The 26,228-nt window shown below is 43.8% G+C and overlaps 1 protein-coding gene across 1 annotated transcript in view; it reads right to left on the minus strand.

Moving 5' to 3' along the window:
* Window positions 1–26,228, minus strand: part of LOC144792100 (putative cation-transporting ATPase 13A4) — a 307,439-nt gene that overhangs the window by 169,156 nt on the left and 112,055 nt on the right. Inside the window, exons 13-15 of the mRNA XM_078666970.1 lie at window positions 16,538–16,599; window positions 13,003–13,153; window positions 10,922–11,005 (exon numbers count right to left, since the gene is read on the minus strand). Of these exons, the coding sequence (XP_078523096.1) occupies window positions 10,922–11,005; window positions 13,003–13,153; window positions 16,538–16,599 (297 nt within the window). The remainder of the gene's footprint in view (window positions 1–10,921; window positions 11,006–13,002; window positions 13,154–16,537; window positions 16,600–26,228) is intronic.

A 26,228-nucleotide genomic window follows, 5' to 3' on the forward strand; every position in this document is an offset into this window, starting at 1 on the left:
GGTTTTGGTGGAGTGATTGGATAAGTACATGGTGCTGGCTGGGTGATTGAAGGAGTGCATGGGTACTGACAGGGTGATGGCTGGACTGCATGGGTAGTGCTCAGGATAGTGTAGCAGTGCAGGAGTCAGAGCATGGGTCATTGCATGAGTGCATTGGTACACACATTTCACATCAGTCACGCCCCCTCCCCTCCCTTCACCACTCTGCAAATGTGCCCCCTGGCAGGTTTTAAGTTGGAGGATTTATTCCCCTTGAATCCTGAGGGTCACTGGGGTCCAACTAGTCCACCAGGTACCTCCAGTAAGTGCGACAGAGCTGCGTTGCGGAGAGGTGATCCAAGCCCATGGCCCTTTTTATACCTCTCTGCAACGCAGCTCAGTGGCACTTACTGGAGGTACCTGGTGGGCTAGTTGGCCCCCAGGGACCCTCAGGATTCAAGGGGAATAAATCCCCCAACTTAAAGCCTGCCATTCGGGAAAACGCTTGGTTCATTTTCCCAACATATTTGAATATCATACCGAACGTCTCGTCCTGTACATCACAATTAGGGGCAACTGTACCGCCTTGGGAGAACATTTACAAATTAATAATAAGACCTACAAAGGAAAATAAAGTGGTGTTTTTGATGACACAATCTAACTTTTAATAAGAACATCTCATTTAACCATTGGAGATTTTAGCTTTTTGAACTTGATTCGGATTCGATTAAAGAATAAATAAAAACGCAAAGAAGTCTCGTGGAGACGAAACACGCCACGTCGGCAGTGATGGCTATGATTCTGTTCTGTGTTTTTAAAATAATCGAATGAATCATCATCTATCAAATCCATACTAATAATATAAAGAGAGAGGCCAAACCTTTGAGGCGGGTAAGCTCCGGAACCACTGCGCCAACCAGAACACCGCATACAGCATTGGAAAGGTGAGGCAAAGGAGATGGGCATAGGCTATACACCAGCGTAACATATAGTTTGGAAGGGACAAAGCAGGTTGTGGGACAAAGTAGTCCGTTGGAAGTAGCACCAGCTCTGAGGTGAGCGTGTGCGTACGTTTGGAGCGTGAGAATAGCGTTCTATCGCGTTGGAAATGTGTGGCGGCTGAGTACGCCGTGGAGCATGAGAATACCGTTCTATCGCATTAGAAATGTGTGGCGGCTGAGTACGCCATCGGATGACGTTGACACGGCGTGTGGCGTCTCAGTGCACCATGCTGTGTTGTTTAGTATGCGCCGTGAAGTGCGTGAAGAGGCCAAACACAAGACACCCAGGCACGATGAGCACGGCAGGACGGCTGTGCCGCATTGTGAGGCCAGAACTTCAGAGCAGGTACACACGCGTCGGCGCCTTAATCAGCGGATGCAGAGCTAGGGCACGATGTGCACGGCAGGACGGCAAGAGGCACATATCGCTGGGGCGCTTTCTAATTGCAGACATTTCTGTCATACCCGGACAACGTCAGGACGGGCCGCTAGTATGAAATAAAGAAGAAAAAAGCGTTTCATAAAGCAATTGGAGTTTCTAATGATTTTTTCTTGGGAGATTATTATTTTTTCTGATCTTGAATGACTTTGACTTTCAGAATCACTAATTGTGTTACATGAAGTAAATGAGAAAAGCATGTCCTCCATTACAGCATCACTGGAATCAATGGAGATAATATAAACCTTCCATTCCATAGAATGGATTTTAAAACCTTATATTGTCAATTATCAACATTGTCGATAAAGCTTTAAATAAAAAAGTAAAGTCGTAGAATCTTACTTCGACCTTCACTGTGCTGCCCCTGCAGCACATAGCAGACTCAGCTAGGGCTTCGAAACTCCTCATCCCATGTACAAAACTACAGGTCTCAGGTGAGTTTTAATATCCACAAAGCATCTCATTGGGACATTCATCTCTCTGGGGCATTAACGTAATCCCTGGGAGACTAAGGGTAAGTTTTCTGGGCCATGTTCTGAGGAGCACCTGTATTTGCTGCCTCATCCAACCCAAACCACCCTAAACCCATTGGTAGTACCCTCCCTTACTGCTGCACTAATCAGGAGAGGAATATACACATTCTAAACCTGTGCAAAGGCGTATGGGGTGCTCCTAAAGCTCACTTAATCAGACCAGTGAATATTGCTTCAGCTACTTTTCATGTTTTTTTTTTCATATGCGGCATCGCTGCACTTCTTAATTATTTTTAGGCTTTGTGCCCCTTCCCTTCAAAGAGGCTCCCAGCAAAGACTTTTTATTGGGGCAGCCCTTAGAGGCCATTCCTATGTTGACTGGCCAGCACCCGTGGTGACAAACACCTTACTGTGCCTGTGGGGGAACTGGCATTCTCTCTCCTACCCGTGTGGACTGCGGGATGGGTTCCAGTAGGGATGTGCCTCCCTGCCCCCCTTCCCTGAGACAGTTGAGAGGAAGCCCAGCCAGCTGCTTGGACAGGTGTGAAACTCATCTATGCTTCTATTGCAGGAAGATAGGATCCCTGAGGCCAAGGATTGTTTGGGGAGAGGGCCCCACACACACCTTTCCCATACAAACTGAAAATGTATGCTGTGGTGATGCCCTGGTCCCCCCAGGGGAACAAACATTTTCAGGGTGCTTTGTCCAGCCCACTTAGCCCACCTTTCACAAAGAAGGTGTTGGTTTTCTCCTGGGGACTAGCTTTTTGATTTAGGAGCTTTTCCATCAGGCCTCCTGGTCTATAAAGAGTACTTTGGTTGCGGACATGATCTTTGTTGTAACCTTCACCATAGCCACCCTCTGGCAGGACTCCTGATGCTCTCATGTGCTTACAGCGCATCGTCGATAGCCCCTCAGAGGCAAGCAAGCAGAACACCTTTACTGCCACACTCCCCAGGTTCCTCAGTCTCCTGGATACTTGCAGATCACCTGTGTCAGTGGATTCAAGGACGAGTCCACAGAAGTCTCAGGGAAACTGTCCAGCATTCCCCAGAAGATCCATTCCCCCCATTTCTCATCATGGGGCATAAGGAGGCCAGTGTGACTGGCTTGAAGGGACTCATCCTAATCCTGGGAGCCAGCTGAAGTCAAAGTAGCAAAGACCTTCCTTATAGATGTTCATGTGTCTTCTTCTTTCTGGCTGGCCATCATTCTGATATCACAGCCCCAGGTGCCATTCTTCTCAATCGTCTTACTCCCTCGTGTAGTGGTTTTTAAATAGGGATAAAATGGTCTGGAAGACGAGCACCTATACCCAATCTTGGTCACTCTGCCCTTGTCCCTCTATTCCATAGCGGTCTGGGACACTTATAGAGGGCGACTTTAAGCGGTCTAAGGAAAGGCCTTCCCTGGAAGCCTCACCCATACCCCCCAAGTGATGCAGCTATCTTATCCATTCCCACCAAAGCTGCAAAGGCAAGCAACTTCTGTTTTGAGTCCTGGGGGTCAACCTTCCTATTTTGTTTTCTGTGGGCTTGCCAAGGCCAAGTTTATTTGTAAGGGCTAATTAATGCAGGTAGATTTCGATTGATTGAAAAAGCTTTATTCGAGTTATACACTCATAAAAGCACTGGCATATAAATTCATACATTTTAAAACATCAAGCATTCTATAACAACAATTTATAATTGAAAATACATAATACCAAAGCATTAAAATTTTTACCAATTGGAATAAAATAAGCTTTTTCATGCTATGCGAATACTAAATGCATGCTGAGGTATGGGAACCTCCGCGTTACAGACCATTCCCAAAGTTTGGACAAATTAAAACTCATACCATACATATTGCCCGCATTTTTTGAAGTTAAAATTCATATACAACACCCAGTAGATATTTGCAAGGTTTAGTCAAACAAATATAAAAATGTGAAAATCAAAACACATCGGGGAGTAGAGCCCGCCTCCTTATGGACCATGCCCACCCCAGGTATTTAGCTGTTCCAACTACGATGGGCATTTCAGTGGAGGAACAGATAATTCTCAGCCCCTCCACACCGCTTCGGACACCAAGATTCCTACATACTGGAGCCAACCATGATTTCCTTGGGATTGCATAGGACTCACATATAAACAGGAAGTGTGCAATATTCTCATTGGGGGCCCCACATGACGGGCAGCACAAACCACCACTAGTTCTCCAGCCGGATGTCAGGCACCTCAGGGGGAGAGAGCCCGCCCTTAGCTGGAAAAATAATTTCCTATCTAATGGGACAGTTATGCTGTCCCAATACTTTTCCAGGGATGGGCTTTGTTTAATTTCCAGGAATCTTCCCCCCATTGAATCCGAGGTTGCGCTCCTCCATAATTTCTGATCTATGTAATCCCAATATATTTCTTTAATGTTGGTTTTACTGGGGAATACTTCCCCGAGAGGGTTTTCCCATAATTTGGAGAGCCCAAGTTCCGCAAGAACGTCCTTGAGCGTTTTTAGCCATTTAATTTTGCGAAAAACATCTAATTTGGCTAATGCTAGGAAGCCCTCGGCATAGTGCCTTATTTCCATGGTTGTCCAAAGCCGTCTCCAATAAAGGATTGGCCTAAGTTTTCTACCTAAATCAAGGACAAGCGGTATTAAGGGGGTGCTTTGGGGAAGACTAGTTATCCCTCTCAAAAACTTGTTCTCAGATTTTTGAATGTTGATAAGACTCTCAAAGCCCCAGACTTCGGCCCCATAAAGGGTTGCGCCCAAGGCTTTGGCGTCATAAACCATAAGAACTGGTTTTATGGGCCTGGTCTTAGATTTTACTTGCTCAAGCCTGAGGGCTCCTGAAATTTGCCGATGCTTCAACAGCGCCTTCTCTATGTGTCTTGCCCAACCAAGTTTGCTTGAGATCTCAACCCCGAGGTATGTAAAAACATTTACTAGCTCCAACTTAACATTATTCAAAAATACCCTAGGTTGAGATTGACGCTTATGCCCAAAGGCCATCAACTTGGTTTTATTTACATTCACCTCAAGACCCCGTTCTTTGCAAAATGCGTCAAAAATGTTCAGGGCTCTCTGCAGGCCTGACGGAGTCTTGGACACAATCAAGGTATCGTCCGCGAACATCAGAATTGGGACTCTGATGCCCGCTAACGAAGGTGCGTCAACCATTGCGTCCAACATCCTGTCCACGATGCCATTGATGAACAGGGAGAACAGCAGGGGTGCCATTGCACAACCCTGCCGCACTCCCCGCTCAACCGGGAAATTAGTAGTGGATTCCCCATTCCTCCCCCACTGGACCTTGGCATAATTGCTCTCGTGGAGACGCATTATCAGCGAGAGCAATTCAAGGGGAACCCCAATTTTGGATAAAACCTCCCACAGCGTGCACCTGGGCACCAAGTCAAAGGCAGCCCTTAGATCTACAAATGCTACATAAAGGCTGCCTTTACCCAGGAGTACAGTCCCCCACCGCAGCATGGTAAAGCGGAAAATTTGGTCGACCGTACTGGTTGCACGTCTGAATCCTGCCTGGTAAGGGGATAGGGCATTATTGTCATCTACCCAGGCCATAAGTTTGTCGACAAGCATCTTCCCCACTACTTTTTGTATAGTAGCCAGCAAACTTATTGGTCTATAGTTTGCTGGGAGTGACCGATCGCCTTTTTTAAAAATCGGTATAATTATGGCCCCCTTCCATATATTGGGGATTTTTGCCCCTTTAGCCAAGCCATTTCCCACCAAAGTCGCATACTTTGCCCACTTAGCCTTGTCATGCTTAAAAATGTCTGAAGGGATTCCATCCAGCCCAGGGGCTTTTCCCCCCTGCAGTGTTGAGATTACAATTTCCGCATCCTTAGTGTTAAAAAAATCACCCTTGCAAAATACCATAGGGATAGGTTCTTTAGCCACTATATCCCTACACTCAGCATACTGGGGTTTAAAATACTCGACCCACAATGTCTCATCGACATTGTTGTCGGGATTATTGGGGGCGCCCCCTCTTCCCCATTTCACGATTTTCCAGAACATTCTGGAGTCCCTTTGACCTGAGGCCTCCAGTAGCTCCTCCCAGTACTCCTCATCCCACTGCTTCTTAGCCTTTCGAATACTGTCATTATAACATTTCCTTGTAGCTTTAATCGAGGCCTTGTCCCTGCTTTTGAGTGCTCTACCCAACTCCAGCCTAGCTACCCTACATTGTTTGTTGAACCAGGTTGGAATTGTGATTGGTACTTTCCTATTAGCCTTCAAAGGTTTAGTGAAATGCGGTTTTAACAGAGAAAAAAATGTCTCATGTATGTCAGTTATTTGGACAGAGCCTGGTAGTACAGGGTCTACTCTTTCCATGGCGGCAATGGCATTGTCAACCTCCAAATTAATAGACTCCAAGGTGGTCAAATTAGCCAGGACATATGGCCATTTCACCCTTCTTGAGTCATTGGCCATAACAGGTACGCTCCCACTACCTGACACTGAGTTGGCTCGTGCGGCCTTCCACCATGAGTGGGAGACACAGAGAGGATTGTGGTCGCTTTCTATTCTGGCCACAATTTCCATGTCACCCACGCCACACCATAACTCAAGACTGCAGATGACATAGTCAATCCTGCTTTTATTATGTCCATTATCATATGTGCAACTACCACCTTGATCACTTTTTGTCCTGCCATTGAGGGCCCTCAAACCGTATTCCAAACATAATGCATTCAACAACAAGATGTCGTTAGTCCACCGCTTCACTGGTAGGAGGTCTAGATTGGGGATGTCCCAAAGGGCATCTTCCTCTAGTCCTATTGGGAATGCAGTATGTTCTAGGGGCTCGAATGTCCTATTCAAGTCACCTGCCAAAATTACACTGTTTCCAAGTGACCGGGATTCAAGGGAAGCGGATAGTACTTCCAGGGTAACAGAATTCCCTGGACTCGTGCCCCTGGCATATATATTATAGATATCTATTGTTGAACCCTTGGCTACAGATAATCTCAGTAACTGGATATCCTTACAACCTAGATCAATCGTTTTTGCCTTTACATTTGAGTTTTGTTTAATCCAGACTGCAAGGCCTCCCATAGGTCTACCCCTGTGGCCTCTCGTTGCCGGTATGCAGAAGTTTAAGTAACCCTGGAAGTGGATTGGCTCACATGCCCATGTCTCCTGAAATAGGCACATTTCAAACCCGGTTACGAAGTCAATCCAATCCTGCGACATCATTCTTGCCCCCAACCCCGCAACATTCCATGACAAAAATCTCTCCAGGATATTTTCTACACAAATCCCCTTGTCATTAGGTGTCATAGGCGGAATATCATCCTGCTTCCCACAATAACAAACCTCACTTAGAGCAGTATTTATACAATTAACATCTGTACCATCTTTGGAGCAGTCAATAGTTTGCAAACTCGGTTCACCCACACACCCCCCCGAGCATTCAATATTGTCCACATCCCTCACATATTCCACTACGAGTTTTCCGGTCATTTCATCGTGGGGTCTTAATATTACATCAGGGAACTTCCCACTAACCAAGACCTCATCCTGTCGTAATTGCTCAATTGGTCTCTGTCAGCAACCCCACCTCATCTGCCCCTGCCCTTTATAGGGGTTAAATGCCTCAGTATAACAGTTAGTCGATCTAAATGTAGGAGCAGCAGGTGGGACAGCCTCTACCCAGGTGCAAAAACTGGGTCTCGGTTGCTCATTGGAGCCCCCTAGATAGATCGCCGGTCTTGGGTAAAAGAAAGTGAGGTCAACAACCCCAATACCTCCAATGTTAGTGTTCCAACCCTGTCCCGTAATCAGCCCCACAACCCTTGGATCCTGGAAATTGATTATAATACACTCACCCCCCTGTTTTTTTATAGTATTCCCTATCCAAAGGACCCTTCTAGCCCCGATTATCAGGCCATCCACCCCCCCTGGGAGCGGTCTATTGACTGAAAGCCAATGCATGGCCTTGTTTTTTAACATGTCGTAGGTTTCTCTTTGGCCCTCCGTTAGGGGTGGGACGTTAGTAAGTACGGCCACATATGGGAAGGAGTCAGGGGTGAGCTGTACTGGCGGGATTCTAGTTGGCAGTTTGGTTATTTGGGTCTTTGTTTGGACTTGTTGTGGGGGAACATAACTCTGTGAGGGAGGTTTTGCCACTGTCACACAGGAATTAATCCCATTCCCATTACTCGGGTGAATTTTAACTGCCTGTGTATGGACTTGTTGTGGGGGAACATGGCTCTGTGTGGGAGGTTTTACCACTGTCACACAGGTATTATTCCCATGCCCATTACTAGGGTGAATTTTATCATTTCCTGGCCGTTGGGCCAAAGTTATTCCCGATCCGGTCGTCAAGGGTGTGGCATTTTTGCTAGTTGATGTAGGTGGGTTTTTTACACTGTCCTTGCTTCCCTTGTCTCTAGTGTTATTGGACTTCGGTTTCCCGCAATTACTACTAGTTTTGCTAGACACTGGATCAGGTACATTCTTGCTATTCTCCCCTTCATTATTGACCTGTGCAGGAATACCACTTACAGGCGGAGATTGTAGGTCAACCAACATGGCTCCTTGTACTTTATCACCCTTCTGTTGGTTGTTCCCAACCTCACCCATTTTTTTGCCAGACTTAATTAAAGATTTAATAGAAAAAAAGTTATCTAGGCTAGCTTGTTCTAGATGGTCAAGTTGCTCAGCTAGCTTTTTAAGTCTTATTTCCACTGGATTAAGGAGGGAACGCATTATTTTTTCCACTTCTATCAGAAGATCGTGGTTGGAGGGTTGCGAACCAGGGGGAACTATGACAGATGGATCTGGGACAGGCACCGCCCTTATTGTCGGGTGCACCATACTTATAGGCTCCACTACAACTGGAGCTACTTCAGCCTCCCCTATTGTCATTAATGCATCATGCTTTGGAGGGACATGAGTCAAAATCGATTTAGTACCTAGCTTCCTGTGTTTTCTAGCAGGTTTTATTGGTTGTGGTTTTTTTACAGTAGCTCCCCATTTCCTTTTGACACCAGGCTTAAGTTTGCCCGCTTCTGTTAGTACACAGTAATTTTCTGAGGCTCCTTCCCCTGTTACTATTTGGCTAGGTGCCTCAGAATGCACAACAGATAAGTTTGTTGTAACAATGTCTAATTGGGGGTTAGCTACTAACTCAGTAAGCAGTGGTACGTCAAGTAATAAGTCCTGGGGGGCTGGTAAAACAATGGATGATAATGGTGTAACCAGCGCAGGATAGTTCAAGCATTGGTTTTTCTCCAGTGGATTTTTCAGAAGCTCAATCGAAAGCCTACGCCCGGCTCGCCTTTCTGCCAAGGCGATCTCTTTATCGATATCCTGCGGCAGACGCTTGAAGTAGGAGTCAAGGGGGCCCATGATAGCAGGCTCAGCTTCCCCCAGGGGAGGCAGCAGAGTAGAAGTACTTATTGAGCTAGCCATAATACAAGGGACCCCCTTTCTACCCACCTATAGGGAAATAGGTCACAAAGCCTTTCCAACAACAGTGCGTATGATCAATACCTGGCCCGTAGATGTTAATGGGGTGGCCCAGCCCGGCCTCCAGCGGCCCCGGACGGCCACAGACGGTCCCGCCCTTGTCCCGGGCTTCTCCCGGCGCGCTCCCGCGCGCTCACGCGAAGCGGCAGGGACTACTCCTAATAAAGAAGGGAGGTGTTCAGGGCGGGGCAAACAGGGAGAGCGACCAGGTGTAGGTGATTACAGCGCAGGGACTCCTGGGCAATGGAGTCCCTGTTCCTCACCTGGCGCTCGCAGCCCTGTGCTTCCTCCTCCTGCCCCCGGTGATGGAATCCAGACGATTAGCGCCTTGACACGAAGGCGAAGCGGGACCCGCGCAGCGGGGACCGCGAGGTGTTACAAAAAGTTCAGCAAAAGAAAGGCAAGCCCAGCAAGGGAAAGCAGCGTGCAAAGGTACTCCTCCTCTCAGCCACGGAAAGCGTCAGGTAGATTTCCTTCCCACCCATTCTTTTCCCAGAAGCTAGGCCAGCCACTGTTAAATGCTCTATTATGTGGATAGCCCTTTGTTCCTCCTGCTTCCAGCAGACCTAGAAGGGGGGACAAAGGCCTGGAATCTGAATATGGCTGAGACAGTGAAATATGAATTTTTTTAAAGTGCAATAAGGAGTACAGCTATCACAACAGTGACAACAGATCTGATCTTTCCGTCTATATTTACCCTAATAGTCATACCTAACCGGTATCCACAGTCTTAGTAATATGGCATTGTTTTGCAATGGCACAAATTTTACCCAGAAGGTGTAATGCTGCCTTTCAGTGAGCACTGCGGACCTACACTATGAATGCTCACTCACAATATAAAGCATGGAGTAATCCAACTGATTACAACTGCTGAATGTGGATAAACATCGGTAGTCAGTGCCAAGGCATTCTGGAGCATATTACCAAGCAATAGCGATAATTATCGCTATTGCTTGGTTAGATACAAAAATGTATCGCCAACCTGCGGTGATTTTTATCGCAGATAAAGCTTGGTATTACCAAGGTTTATCGCAAATGCGATAAAAATCAGCCGCAATGCATGAATATCGCTGAAAAGTCAGCGATATTCATGCATTAGCGAGCTAATGCTCTTAGCCATGTTATCCACCTCCCATTGGATAACATGGCTAAGAACAGCTCTGGGCAGGCGTTAGCTTTTGGAGATATTCGCGCTTAGCGCGAATATCTCCAAAAGTTGGTAATAGGAGATAGCGATGTTAGCGACTGTTTCCAGTCGCTAACATCTTGGCACGCCCACTTTGCATGTCATTAGTGATAAATTTCTCTGACATGCAAAGTGGGGCCCAAGATGGTCGCTATCTCCTACTAGCTGTCACTAACTGGTGTTAGCGACAGCTAGGTAATAGGGAGATCATTTTATCTCCGCTTTCTTGGCTTTTAAAGCCAGAAAAGCGGAGATAAACCCCCTTGATAATATGCCCCTCTGTTTGGCTGAGCCAGCCACTGCATTTCACAGAGGGTGCTAAGAGGAACAAAATCCATATTTGGTAAAAAAACAGAATACCTTTCCAGCTCCGGGTCCTGGTTTGATCGCCATGCTTGAGGATTGGGTGTCCATGTGTTTATCTAGACAACAGTTCTCAATAATCTGGGAAAAATGAAAAAGACTCAGCAATGTATAGAATATAAAAATGCAGCAGAACTTCATTGAGAATGAAGATATTTGGTTCTAGCAATGTAGTTATCGACCAGCTGTGCCATCTGACTTCCTAGGCCAATCAAATAAATGGTAAGGTCATACACATTCACCGACAAGCAGATCACTCATAAACAGGGCAGATGGAAAAGTTGACGAAATTATGTGGCAAGAAAAGGCTAAGGGCCATATGTATCAAGGTACCCATTTGCGATTCTGAAATAGAAATTTTTAAGAAATCGCTATTTCAGAATCGCAAATTGGTATGTATGTACAAATTCGCAATTTTTTTTGCGAATTCTAAGTGTTCCTTAATTGCGATTAGCAAATTGTGAATCGCAGTTAAGGAATACTTTCCCATTCATTTCTATGGGCCAGGAGGCCCATAGGAATGAATGGGAAGGTATTCTCAATTTTGCGATTCGCAATTTGAAAATTGCAAGTTGAGAATAATTTCAAGGGTGCAGGGGTGTCCAAAGGACACCCTGTTGCACCCCTGAAATAAGTGTGGGTGCACATGTGGCGCACATACATGCCCTAAGGGCAAGTATGTGTGTCACATGGCACTTTGAAAAATGCAAAAATGTGTATTTTTCAAGGAATTAGCAAATTACCACCAACTTGAAGTTGGCATACATATGGCCTAAAATGTGCTAACCAATGAACTACATTCTGTGTCAGTATTATTTTGCTATTTTGAGGTTTATAAAAACACTTAACACAGTTTTGGCTCATGTGTTACCACAGTAGTACCTTATTCGTGAAATCAATGCAAATCTTCTATAAAACATATGAAGTTCGAACTACTGGCCACAAACTTTAAAAACAGAACCTTTGACTTTGTTCTTTTACCGATATATATACCTGGTTATTGCACATAAGGAAAACCGTTCCATGATGGTGAAACTATGAAGAGGCCCAATTTTTAAGAACATATTGCAATTTGTGGTTGTTAATTTACGTTGTCTGTATCAAATTGTGTTTGTTTTGCAGTTCACAAAAAAGTGAGTCCTAGATTACCTGGGCATATTTCTGCCATTCGCATTGAGGAAGCTGCCGGTCAAGTAGAATGTCTATTGGCGCATCAGAAAGCAGCAGTGCCCTCTGGTGAGACATGTAGTGCCGATCGGGCTCATTTTACCATGTGGGACAAAGTCCCAGCACTAAAAATCAGTGTGAGCAGCACGGCGGAGTTTTTCTGGCACTTCACGGAGTGCAGTGAACTCTAACCAAGCCTAATTTATATATATTACCAGCTGTCATTGGCACTTCAATTTGTACAATTTTTTTTTTTTTTTTAATTTGTACAATTTTCAAAAAAAGCAAAAAAAAACAATTTACTATCCAAATTGATGCCAAGATTTGACACTGCACAATGTATTAATGACAAATCACAAAACTGCCAACAGCTTTTGACAAATCTATCAAAAACAAGAACTGTAATTTTTCTGGAGGAATTGTTCTTCCCTCCTTTATGCTTGGTGTATTGTCTGTTTGCTTTCAATTGTCTAGTTTTAGGTTTAGGCTCACCAAAGCATTTTGAAAGCAATATATTTTGATCTCTTGACCATTGCAGAAGAGGAAGATTCATGGAAACATTTTGTTGTGCTAGGCCACCACACCACTTTTCTAACTCTGTCCACTTCTTTTCCTGCACCTACTCAATTAGTGAGGTATCCTAAAGAGAATTAGGTTCCATCTGAATAATGGCATTTTTTATCAGAATTCCTGAAATTATATGCCACTTTTGCAATGTGAGGTACATTTCTTTTTTTATTTGCACCAAATACCTGCTGCATGTAAGCAATAGGATGTATCCTAGCTAAATCTCTTGCATTCATGAGGTACATAAAAAGCACAGACACACTGTCCAACTATTTGTCATAGTTAGATGTGTGATCACACTGTTACCCAATATTTCTAGCCATTATTTAATTATTCTGCTTTACCCAGGCAGTTCCTTCAAACATCTTGAGGTCCAGTGGATCTCCCTGCAGTTTACCATCCAGAAAGATGAGTGAGTGACAGCTGGCCAGGGCAGCTAATAGTGGGCTCCAAGGTAATGCATCACTATGAGTGAACCTGTGAACAGTCTGAAAACTGAGACAAAAAAGAAGCCAGAGGCATGTGTTTAACAACTTTGCATCCATTGCAAAAAAGCATGAAACAAAGAGCAAACATGCACTTGAAAATCTTGCTAATTATAACATCTGTCTAGTGATTTAAAAGGTGCCTGCTAGAAGTGAAACTGAATGCAAAAGCAATCTTTGATAATTTTTTTTTTTTTAAAGTCTTGTATTCAAATAATTGATGAAATCAATGATTTTTCAGAGTTATTTAATGCTTCTATTGAAAAACAAAGATATACCAATCTCAAGGCTCTCCGAGAACCCCTGACGTTTTAGTCATAGTCACCTTGATCGAACAATTAGTAAATCTTTGTTGGATGAGATGTTTCACCTCCAAATGTACTATATTCTACATAGTATTAAGAAATTAAACCATTTAAAATAGAATCACAAAATAGCCTCTAAACTAAATCAGTTACTCTCTTCATACCAATATCAATATATTCAAAAATGTATCTGAGAATTATATTTATGCTTTCCTTTTACAACACATGCTAAAAGAATATCTAATATGATGGAATATGTGACATTTTAATTAACTTAATACTAATATTTTTCTTAAATTTCATAAATGTAATTTAAGATGCATCTCTTTCAGTCTCAGTGAATATTACTATAGTTACAGTGACCATGTTCTTTTACAAGATAGCAAAAGTAAAACCATTCACTGGCAATGATGACTATTAGTAAATCAACAATATCTCGCTACTAACAACTCATTTTTAAATTGTATTTTGAATCTGCTTTGAATATGCATCAGGGTCTCTCATTGTCATGGTATGACAAGTACAAGTAATTTTATTGGATGATTCTGAAATTACTTTCCTCCAAGATGAGATACTTTCCAGAGCATGTTCTTTTTGGAATCAGTGTAGAATGAATTAATGACTGCACTCAAATTAATGTAATACATTTTTTTTATTTGTGTAACTCTCTTACCCCCTTGTTGCATTTCCATTAATTGCAAAGTTGCTTCTCCTTCATAGGTATGCAAGTGTGTCAAAAACTGAAATTACTCTATTTACTAAATATATCTGAAAGCAGGAAACTAATGACCAACCTGTCACTATGAAGCAAGGACAATCGGTTCTTTTGGAAATTAGTGATCTGGTAAACCAATGATGTGAAAAGAAATTTGCAGGAAAGAAACAGAACTACATTAAGATGAACCTGGAGTTTAAAACTCTTGTATAATTAAATTGTAATTAATAGTTGGCAAAAATAATTGAAATTGTAAATCATAGGAACATCTACCATTGTGCCTTATTTAGTCATGCATCCTGTATTGTCTTTGCAGATTCTCTGGCTTGCTTTAAAAATAATTTAAACTTAAACTCAAACTCTGGCTTGCTTCTCTGGCTTGCTTCTCTGTTAGTGATGGTTGTACTTGAAGATGCAGTGTTTCTGTCCTGGACAGGGCCTCATTCACAACATTTTGGCAAAGGGCAGCATCGCAAGGCTTCATGCTGTGCTGCTCTACATCAAAAGAAAAAGGCAGGAATGCAATGTATCTATGATATACAGCGCATTCCTGTCCTCTTTTACTGCGCTGGGGCACAGATGGCTACCGTGCTCCAATGCAAGCACCCTTGCGCCACTGTACAAGGGCATCCGTGTTGTAGGACTGATTGTTTTTTGTGCAGGAAGGGACACCTTCCTGCACAAAAACAATCAATGGAGGTGTGTTCCTCTGTCTATGTGTGCTGCAGAATGAGAGAGGAAAAAACAAGGAGAAATAAAGGTATGTCTCTTTGTTACGCCACCCCTGGGGATGCACACATTTTTTACACATTCACAAATGTCCACTATGTTGTAAATCTGGAAATGTGTCAAAATTCATGGGCGTTGCTTTGGAACACCCATCGAATGCCCATGGCACACCTCCCTGATGCAGTGTGAGGCAACGCAGCGAATTGCACTGTGCTGCCTTACACCATATCTAAGAAGCAATGAAAAGCCACACAGGGTGGCTTTGTGTGGTCTCATAGATATGGGTCTGCTCTTTGCACTGCTGGAGAGTCAAAAAGTGACTTGTAATAAGTCACACATTTTGGATTTTGTTTGAAAAGGCCTCGTGAGGATTTTTTTCTTCCATGAGGCACTCCACTGCAATAGAAAATACATCATATTGTTGGGTAGATGGGAAGGGGGAACATTCTGTGGGCATCTAGGTTTGATTTATGATATAGAAAATGAAACGCATGCTGAGCTTATACTCTGAGAAATGAAAGAAACAGAGACCATTTTAAAGGATAAAGTGAGAAGGTAAAAACATTCCTGATGTTAAGAAACATGGATGGCTGCTAAACCCCTTGGAACATGCTTCAAGAACATGTTTTAAGTACTGTAAATACATTCTTTCTGGACTGACCCCAGGCACAAATGGGCAGTGGACTGCACTGGGCAGCCAGGATTCTCTGCTGGAAAACAAGATTTCTTGAAATTTGTGTACTGGAGGTTGATAAGGTCCTACACAAAGATGAGAACTTGTCACTGGTTAAATATTCCCTGTTAACCGGCTTTGTACAGGGTGAAAATATGTGAACTAGTGAATGCTTTGCTGAGGCTTCAGTGCCTGCTACCATTCCCCAAAATCACTGGAAAAAGCCCAATAGTCGGAACTAAAAGAAATGAAATGCCTTTGGCTATCAATCGTGCCAGACTCTTGACTCATTGTAATACATAAAATCATCTTTGTAGGTTTTGGAACACTAATGGGACCCTGGGGCATCCCTCCTAAATTTGTTTGGCCACATTGTCTTACCTGTCCTTAACTAAACTTATCATTTGCAGCTTTTTCACTAGATTTGGTTTAGGAACATATTAGGATTCAACATTTAAAAAAACTTAAAATTCTCATTATGTGTCTACATATTTGAGATCATTATGTGTTTGTAGAGACTTGAAAGGACAATGGCAGCACACTTGCTTCTGACCCTGCATGCAGTGTACAAACAACACAGCTGTGACACTGCCAGTTAATATCATAGCAGACTACCAGATGCATGGATGGTGGTAGGGGGAGCAGGTATATGTACAGAGAGTCTGATTTAGGAAGCTGTTGTAAATCTATGACTGTTAAAGGGGGTAGAGGTACACAGGGGGCCAACAACAAGATATTATACTAGTCAAGATTGTTCAGTAGCAGATTGTTAACGATGGATGTGGCATTCTGGACAACTTTTCTTTATCAGCCTGAACTTTGTATTGTACCTGAAAGCATGATGGGACGTGCCAATACTGTCTTTAACTTAGTACATTGATAACACATATTCAGTTCTCATTGTCATTATCTGCGTGGACAAACATGTACCCTTTGAATACAGGTGTCAATATAATTATTTCCCAGTCATACCTTTGCCCCTTGGATGGAATCAGCCCCCAGAGGTCCAGGCCTTCTTCCGTTAGGGTGCCAGTCTAGGTTTAAATGGACATCAACACATGAAAAACAGCAACAACTCATTCTAAAGTCACCATGTAATTATGGTATGAAACAATAAATATATTCAAGCCTCAAACAAATTAAATACTTGCATTTTCCTATCTACAATGTGTTAATTGACCATTTAACCCTGGCAGTTCATGGAGTGTTATTAAGGCTTGTCTGCACCAGTCCTTGTGTTTATGAAGTCCTCCTCGTGTACCACCCTTAGAGCGCTCAAGTCAAATACTAAGGACACTTTCAGGATGGTGGGATACTGAGGGATTCTGGCGGTGTGGTAGAGCTCGAGTGTAGTTCTGAGTATCCTGTGGTAAATAAATAAATAATACCCTATTTTTGACTAGGCATATATCATAACAGATAGCTCAATAAATAAGAGTCAAGATTCGAGGTAGTAGGAGTTTTTGCAGGTTTAATACAGCATAAGGACAGGAACAGGACAACCTGCACGGGAATAGAATGGCAGGGCCCGGCAGCTGCCGGGGCTGGGTCTGGGATGAGCGCGCTAACTTTTGATAACAATACACGAGCATATATACATAGCGCGAACACATAGCATTACATTGCAGTAGGCGTAGCAGTGGGTGGAGCAGAAGGCGTGACGCGTAGCAGTCGCGAAAGATAAGAGTAAAAGTAGGTGTAACTGGGCGTATACATAGACATGTGGTGCAGACGTAACAGAATATGTCATGAATGGGGCGGAAACATAGGAGGGGGCTACCTAAGGAGCCGGGACCTCTAACCTGATGGTGCGCGCAAACTGGCAATGACGTGTTACTAGGAGAAGCTGGGGGCTATGAACTCTGTGCTAGGAGCAGAGACTGAAGTCTGGAGGGTCGGAGCGACATGTACCTAAACCCTATCTGGTATCTAATGTTTAGGGAACATGTTGATATAAACTAAGAGTCAGGAGGGGAGAGGCTAACTGACTCTAAGTCTAGAGCATGCATTTATTCTACATGTAGTGCGTGATGAAGAATATTAAATGACCATTAAATACAGTATTCTCTAACATGGAGCCCTGAAGGCTAGACAATGACGGAAACTATTGATGCAGTTCAGTAGCTTAGGAATGCAGAGAAGGAGGACTGAACTGATAACTGGAACTATAACATACTTTTGGCAGACTCAGAGGCAGAGCCAAGCTGCACCGGGCACTGCGAGGCAGGAAGTAAGTGAAGGGTCGAGGATACAGGTGGGGGCTGTATCGCTCCTCAGCGAGGACTTCAGGAGACAGGAGCTGAATCTAGTGTCCGGGCCCTGTTGAGGCCTGGAAACGGGGACTTTATAATGGAATAACGTGCACACTGAGAAACGTGGCAACGTAGCTTTACATAGGCCTGATATTCGTAGTATTCACGAGGCCTGGAAATGGCAGATCAGAGGTGGACACAACTATAATTGCGTCATTAATCAGACATGAGGAGTACATATGCATATTGATCATGCACACATAACATATGATGGATGACACGTAGGGACACAGAACATGGCAAAATTTACTTTTCCACATTCCCTCCTTGTCACTACGTTTCCATCAGGAAACATCAATATTCATGATACCATCTATCATTTCATACAGTATCATTTGCTCGTCTCGAATTGTCTTGGAACGGGATTTAGAACGGGGCTTGGGACTAGGAATACAAGAGGTAGCACAAATGCCGCAAATCGCAGGGCCACATTGTATACAGAGACAGCAGCTAAATATGATCGCTACTGCAATGCCTAGAAAGGACAGGACTTTCCATCCCCAGGCGGAAATTATATTCCAGAACCAACCGGACCATGTCCAGGTGCCTGGATCTTGGTGTAACAGATGGGCAATTTTATGGAGTCTGGTTATAGCTGAATAAACAGACGGCGCGTTATTTGGAATGAAAATGCAGCAACTAGATCCGATGACTCTACAGGCCCCGCCCCTATCTGCCAGTATGACGTCAAGGACGAGACGATTCTGTAAAACGACAATTCTCATAAAGGATTGCTCTTCGGTTAAGTTACCTAGAGCAGAGGCAGTCTCATCTACTACAGCTTCAAGGGTTCTTGTTAACCTACGGATTAGCTTACTGTTTACAACTGTACCTAAATAAGGGAAAACACCTTTATCAATATCAATGAATTGTTCTGCAGCAGTTTCAGTATAATCGACAATCGGGAGGTTTCTCTTGTGTCTAGTATGTACTAGATGTGTATTTCTATGGTAGTCAGGTGGGGCTAGAAAAACAGGTGGCAGTAGGAAAGCAATATAACAGGTTCCCTCCCAATCGAGGGGCAGACGAACATATGCGGTCTGACCACAAACAAAATATGAATGACGTGAAGCTTTGAAAATAGATTTCCCACTGTCACTATACTTGACAACAGTAGTACAATCACTATGTCCTACATGTACAGAACCCTTATTTCGGACACATAATTCGCCTTTGACTGGTAGTACTGAAATAGCAGGTAAGTCTGGAGTAGTATCAGACTGAACATTCAGGACCATAAAATTCGACGAATAATTACCTAAATTATACACTTCATTTTCTAGATCTAAACCTGTTCTGTGGGGGAGACCTTGCTTGTCTGGGAAACATGCACTGTTAAGAAAAGACATATCTGTTGAGGATGACGTTAACGTGGACCATGCTCCACATGAACCATTATGTGAGAATGGATAAGGAAAAAGTGGCAGAACTCCCTTCGGTGTCTGGAAAGGGGGGAGTCGACCACACACCCAACAATTAGTGGCATTGCTGGTCTGGTGTGAGTAATGTAACATGCGGATGAAAGAATTATTACGCATAGCGAGGCGGTAAGAGAGTTCATGAGGAGGCAGATCACTAAACGTGTGCTCTGCCGTAACATTAGAGGACTTATTTACATGAAGAACTGGAAAATATAGGAAAAAGGCATAACTGGTGCAGGAAATCAAAATGCTGATGAATAGTATGAAACTTAGAAAAACGATACATTGAATTGAGTTCTTGCTAACTCTCTCACTATGGGGGTCTATTTTATACATGTCAGAAACAGTCTAACCGTTTCACCTAGGGGAGGACTTATACAATCAAACTGACTGACTTATTTTACTAGACCGTAGTTTTTGCTTATACTCCTGCTGTGGAGTTTTCTCTACCAAGGGAGGGGTTGTGTCAATGTCTTTTGCGGGACAGTCCTTAGGAACAATGTTTTGACAAGTCTTGATATCCTGGGAAATGTTTTTAAAGACAGGTTTCAGTCCTTTAAAAAGTTTAACGTGAGAAAGGTGTATCCATCCTTTTCGGCCTTCCAATTTCACGGCTGTACGGGTGGTGAGGAGGACCTGACGGGGCTCCTTCCATCGAGGCTCCAGCGGACTTGATCTGTCAAAGTTCCGGACCATCACCATGGAACCTGGAACGATTTCATGCGGTGCCACCTCGGTATTGTCTGGAAATGCGGCAGCAACCTGTGAACGACATGAGTTGAGGGCAGACATCAAGGAAGCTAGGTAATCTGTCAACATATTACATGAAACATCAGTAATACTTCGGGGTCTAGGAGTACCCCACATGTTAGGGGGGCGGCCGAATACGACCTCATACGGGGACAGACCTGATCTGGAATGTGCGACCATGCGCATGTAAAACAAAGCGACTGGCAGAGCTACTAGCCAGTCCACACCCTTATCTTTGCATACTTTGGCAATACGGATTTTCAGAGTCTGATTATGTCTCTCGACTAGACCGGCTGCTTCAGGATGGCGTACACAATGAAACTTCCACTGGTACCCCAACAACAGGGAAACGTGCTTCATGAGTTCTGAGGAGAATGGCTGACCGTTATCAGAATATACGACTCTAGGGAGTCCATATCGAGGGAAGAATTCACGAACCAACTGCTTGGCAGTGGTCGCGGCTGTGTAATCTGGGACTGGATATGCTTCTGTCCATCTGGACAAAGCGCATACTACTACAAGGACATACTTGAAACCTCGACATCGCTCCATCTGAATATAATCCATCTGGAGGACTTCAAAAGGGTGGTCAGGGGGCTGGAAACCACCTTGTTCCACCGGGACACTTTTACCTGGATTAAACTGACAACATATCATACAGATACGGACTTTTTGCTTGGCTGCAGCTCGTAAATGCTTGTTGAACCAAATGTTCTGGATACTGTCTAACATAGCTTTTTCTCCTAAATGTGCTGGACTATGTGCGGTATTAATGATGACTTGAACCATAGAGTCGGGGAGAAACCATGTGGCTCTACCCTTCGTTAACCATCCTTGATCTGTCTGGACCCCTCCTTGTTCGGACCATTTCTTGATTTCATCGGGAGTAGCATGTAACTGGATATCTATGACATCTTGTGTAGGGTCCTTAACTGTCATACATGTAGCCGGATCTAGAGTATGTGTCAGGTTAACTGGACTGTCTGGAGTCTGTGCTGTAAGCTTGGCTGTGCGATCTGCTAGATCATTACCTTGAGAAATAATGTCAGTGACTTTCGTATGTGCTTTGCATTTCATGATAGCAATGGATGTCGGTAAGTGTATGGCATCTAACAGAGCTTGAATGAGGAGACAATGCTGAATCTTGGTTCCATGAGAAGTCATGAAACCTCTCTCCTGCCAGAGCACTCCAAAGTCGTGTACAACTCCAAATGCGTAACGTGAATCTGTGTAAACATTAACTTTCAGGTTCTTGGCATGTATGCAGGCTTGTGTCAGAGCAACTAGCTCTGCTGCTTGAGCGGACAGGGTATCAATACGGTGTGTTTCAATAACTTCGGTGTCAGTAGTCACTGCATACGCGGCGACTAGTTCTCCTGTACTAGTTCTCATACATGAACCATCCACATAAAGTGTCAGGTCAGGATCTGGTAACGGAATGTCTGTCAGGTCTTGTCTTGGCTTTGTCGTAATGTTGACTACTTCCACACAGTCGTGTGTGGCAGAATTTGAACTAACTGATGGTAACAGTGTAGCAGGATTCAGGACGTTGCAGCGTCTAATATCTATGTGTGGCTGGAACAGTGTCAATTCATAACCTGTTAAACGTGCAATTGTCAAGTGCTGTGTTTGTGTTCGGTTTAAAAGAACTTCTACTGAATGTGGGACTTGTACTGTCAAGGTATGTCCTAAGACTATAGAATCACTTTGTCTGATAGCTAATGCTGTGGCGGCAACTGACTTGAGGCACGCAGGCAACGCCTGGGCGACTGGATCTAATGTGCTAGAAAAATAAGCACAGGGCTTGTATTGTCCTGCTTGATCTTGTGTAAGAACAGATAATGCTGTACCTTCGCGTTCAGTAACGAAAAGTGTAAAAGGCTTACTGTAGTTCGGTGTAGCTAGAACTGGAGCTTGGCATAGGGCTTTCTTTAACTCGTTGAAACTAAGTGTATGTTCAGATGTCCAAGGGAGAACAGTCGATACGGCTGCCTCCTGTGTCGTTAACTGTATCAGTGGCTTGGCTAGAAATGCATACTGAGGAATCCATTGTCTACAATAAGAAGTAAGGCCGATAAAGGCACGTACCTCCTTCTGGGTTCTGGGCTGGGGAAGACTCGCTATTAACTGGATACGGTCTGGTGTCAACTGCCTACCCCTCTTGGACAGCAAGTGTCCTAAGTATACCACTTGCTGGACACAGAATTGAAGCTTCGAAGGGGACACCTTGTGCCCCATCTCGGCTAGGAAATACAGAACCGTCAGTGACGCTCGCTCGCAATCACGTTCAGAACGGGCTGTGATCAGTAGATCATCGACATACTGGAGCAGGGCAGTGTCAATTGGCATGTGAATATTGTCTAGTTGTCTCTTAAGTGCTTGACTGTAAATACTAGGGCTTTCTGTGAAACCTTGAGGAGCGCGTGTGAACATATAGCTCCTTCCATTTAAACAAAATCCGAAAAGAAACTGGCTGTCTGGATGAATAGGAACACTAAAAAATGCGTTCTTGAGGTCTATGACTGTGAAGAACGTGGCTTCGGAATCAATGGCTGTCAATAGGGAAGAGATGTCTGGGACAACTGGGTACTGCGGAATAATACATTTATTAAGTTCTCGTAAATCAATCACTAATCGATATACTGGGGGTGCATTTGGATCAGTACGTTTCATGACTGGAATGATCGGAGAATTGCATACGTTGGAGTCAGTTTCTACAACTACTCCTTGAGCGATGAGCTCGTCAATAATTTTGGATAAGGCTGCTACAGCCTCGGGTGGCAATCTATACTGTCTGATTCGGGGTAACACTACACCCGGCTTGAGAGTCACACGATAGGGTGTGATTTGCATGTAACCTACATCAGTTGGACCTTGTGCCCATAGATGCTGCGGAACTTTAGACAGTCTTGAATCAAAATCTCGTAATACATAGTGACCCTTAAAGTCACGTAGGAACAGACGTATTCCCTCTGGGGAACAGCATATGACTGCACCTAACTCTTTCAGTGTTTTAATGCCTAATAGATTTTCTGGACATGACTTAGTAAGTAACAGATCAGTAGTGCGGGACAATGGACCTACTTCTAGAGTAACTGGCTGTGAAATCTCATTAACGATAGGCTTTCCTGAAAATCCAAGGGAAACATTTCTTGAGCCTGAGAGCGGAGCCCCTGGAACCTCGGCATGACTAATTGTGGTCCTACTTGCCCCTGTATCAATCAAAAACTTTCTGTCTTTCCCTAATACTTGACTGTGAACATAGGGACCTTCTTGATCTACAGGTATCTCGATGAGAGGCAAGCCTACCTCCCTCTCTAGGCTGTTTCATGAATATGGCTGGTACTCTGGATACTCAGACTGCGCATACTGGTACATCTGTGATGTGACATGCTGCGTTGCAGCAATAGGCTGCGGTACTGTAACTGTCTGTGGTGCATTCTGTGACTGAGGAGTCTGTGAAACTTGTTCTTGTCTAGGCGGGCGTGGTCTTTCTTTAGTCTTACCAGTAGCTATGTTGTGTTTCAGAACTGCACACTCATATATAAAATGACCTGGCTGTTTACAATAATTGCAGTTCCCTTTAACGGGAGCTGCAGGATGACTGGCTTGATTCGGACCCCTCTTCTGACTGTCTTGAGGAACAGATTGTGCAACTAGTACTTTCATTTTCGTATCTTTCATACGTTTTCTTTCGTGTTCTTGCTCTTCCCTGATTCTATTCTGGTGATACTGGAGCATCTGGAGCATCTGGGACGGAGTATTAGCTTGCCAGGTGCTTTCGACTTTCAAAACTCGATTTTTAATTGGTGGGCTTGAATTCTCGACTAATTTAGTAACAAAAAGGTGAGGGTATGACTCACTACTTGTCTTGAGACCACTGTTGATACTGAAACATTTTTCAAATCTAGAATAAAAATCACTAATATCTTCATCTTGCTTCTGTTTACAGGCTGAGATTGCATCCCAGTCTTCTTTTCTAGTTGTCAATAATCTGGGTAAAACTTGAATCAATAATTCTGGTAATTCTTTACATTTATCTCCAAGACCGGTACCTGGTACTCGTGCCTTGTCTTCAGCTTCTAGAACTGTCCAATCGATCTTTTTCTCTCCCACCTCCCATTCTTTTTCCTTTCGCTTTTCATACACCCCTGCAGGCAACAGGACCTTTAACATTTTAATGATATCTGGGTAAGTGTATTCTCCCATACGGAGCATGTCTTTTAATTCTCTATGGAACCCTGCTGGATCTTTGTCATGACAGGGAATTAATTTCTTCATTTCAAGGAGTTCCATCTTTGTGATTGGAGTGTATACAAACACTCGTTGCATTTCGCCACCCGTTCCTCTGACTGGGTGGACTTCTCGTAGCGGATTCTGTCTGTCCATGTAGAATGATTTACTTTCTGGGGGTGAGACATGAACAAAATGCGGGTTCAAAAACGTTCTATATTTGTGACGCTGTTCTAGAATGACACTAATTAAATCGGTACCTAGACCTCTCCATTTATACTGGAGTAACTCGTTCAGGATATCATGTAACGGGCCTGGATCAGAATGTTGACCCTCATACAGAGTAATGAGATGCTGGATCATATACATACCCACCAGTCGCTGTTCGGTTGGGGGCATTTTCAGAAACATTTGTGCCACTATTTCGTCTGGAAAAGTGGTAGAATCAGTAATCCATCTGACTGCTGATCGGGCTATTTCTTGTTCATGCATAGTACTTAACTCACTATAACCAATTCGTGATTTTAGAATGTGATCGGTAGCTTGGAATACTTGTTCTAGGGAACCTTGTTCTGGTGCTGGATGATGGAAAATAGACTTGTGTTCTAGACGTAAATGGCGATCTGGAAATCTAGGTTTCCCTACATACGCTATTCTGGCGGTATTCTCGTCGTCTTCCTCTTCAGGATCAGAGGTACTTTCTTTCTCACTTACTTGTGCTGCTTTACGCTGTTCGTGTATCTTTATTATCTCTCTACGAATTTTCTTGTACATACTTTCCATGGCACTAATAGTATTGTGCTTTCCTTCGGCTATATTATCACTCCACTTTGTCAGAATTTTCATTTCGGCTGGATCTTTAGACGGGTAATCTTGTTCTCTTATTAGACAGTTAATTAAGAATTTTAATATCATACGCTGAATCTCGGCTTTCCTTTGAGACATGGCATCACTAATACTTTCTGGATCATCCCCTGTACGGATGAAACGATATATTCTGTCTAGATCTTCTTTCATATTCGGCAAGGTGACTAGATACTCGGTCACCCTCCTTACGCGTACGGAATATAAAACCATATTAAATTCGCCTGGAACTGGGTCATAGACACATTCGCCAAGGGTTTGCCTGATTTCTGCAACAGACTTATTACTTTTAGGAGTACGCTGTGATGCTTGAGCATGTAATTCGAGTGCTGATAAACGCTTGTATGGCGGCGGGGTTTGAGGAAGACCTCCCCCTGCGGCCCCTAAACTGGAATCATCAACTGATGCTTTTCGTCCTGGCAGGGTCGGTAATTGTAACGTGGGCTGGACTTGTATTGCGGGCTGACCCGGGGGGGCTGTTAAGGGCACCCCGGTGTCTGGAGGAGCAGGAATTACCTGATTTACAGGGACTGGCGGAGCGTGAACAGGATTTGCATATTCGGGGACTGTGTCGTCCAGATAGGACGAAATAAAAATATCAGCTGCGGTCTGTTTGTGACGTAGCTTGGTCGGAACTAGTGGTGGCGGGAAATTACTGGATGCCTCTGGGGTCGCTTTTGGCAAGCCCTCAGCAAGAAGAGGATACATACCCTTAATAAGGGCATGCCTCTGTCTGTCTGACTGTTCGGCTTTGACTTGTTCACCTATCTCGATTAATTCTCTTTCTTGAGCTCGTTCTTGGGATTCTCTACTTAACTCTGACTTTCTGATTTCTTTTTCGGTTCTTTTATGAGCTTCCTTGCGCCATAACTCGATGGCATCTTTCTGTGACTGTCTGGCTTTCTTTTTCCATAATGCTTCTTCTACTCGCATGATACATTCGGCATCCCATGTACCCGATACGGGCCATCTATACTTTTCTTCTAACTGTTTGGTATAATCTACCCATAAATCTAGATATAATATGGCGCTTATGCCATGTTTCTGATACATAAAGTGACCTGGACTGTCCCTAGGCGGGAC

The sequence above is a fragment of the Lissotriton helveticus genome, chromosome 11 (genome assembly GCF_964261635.1).
Source record: "Lissotriton helveticus chromosome 11, aLisHel1.1, whole genome shotgun sequence".
Classification (NCBI taxonomy): Eukaryota; Metazoa; Chordata; class Amphibia; order Caudata; family Salamandridae; genus Lissotriton; species Lissotriton helveticus.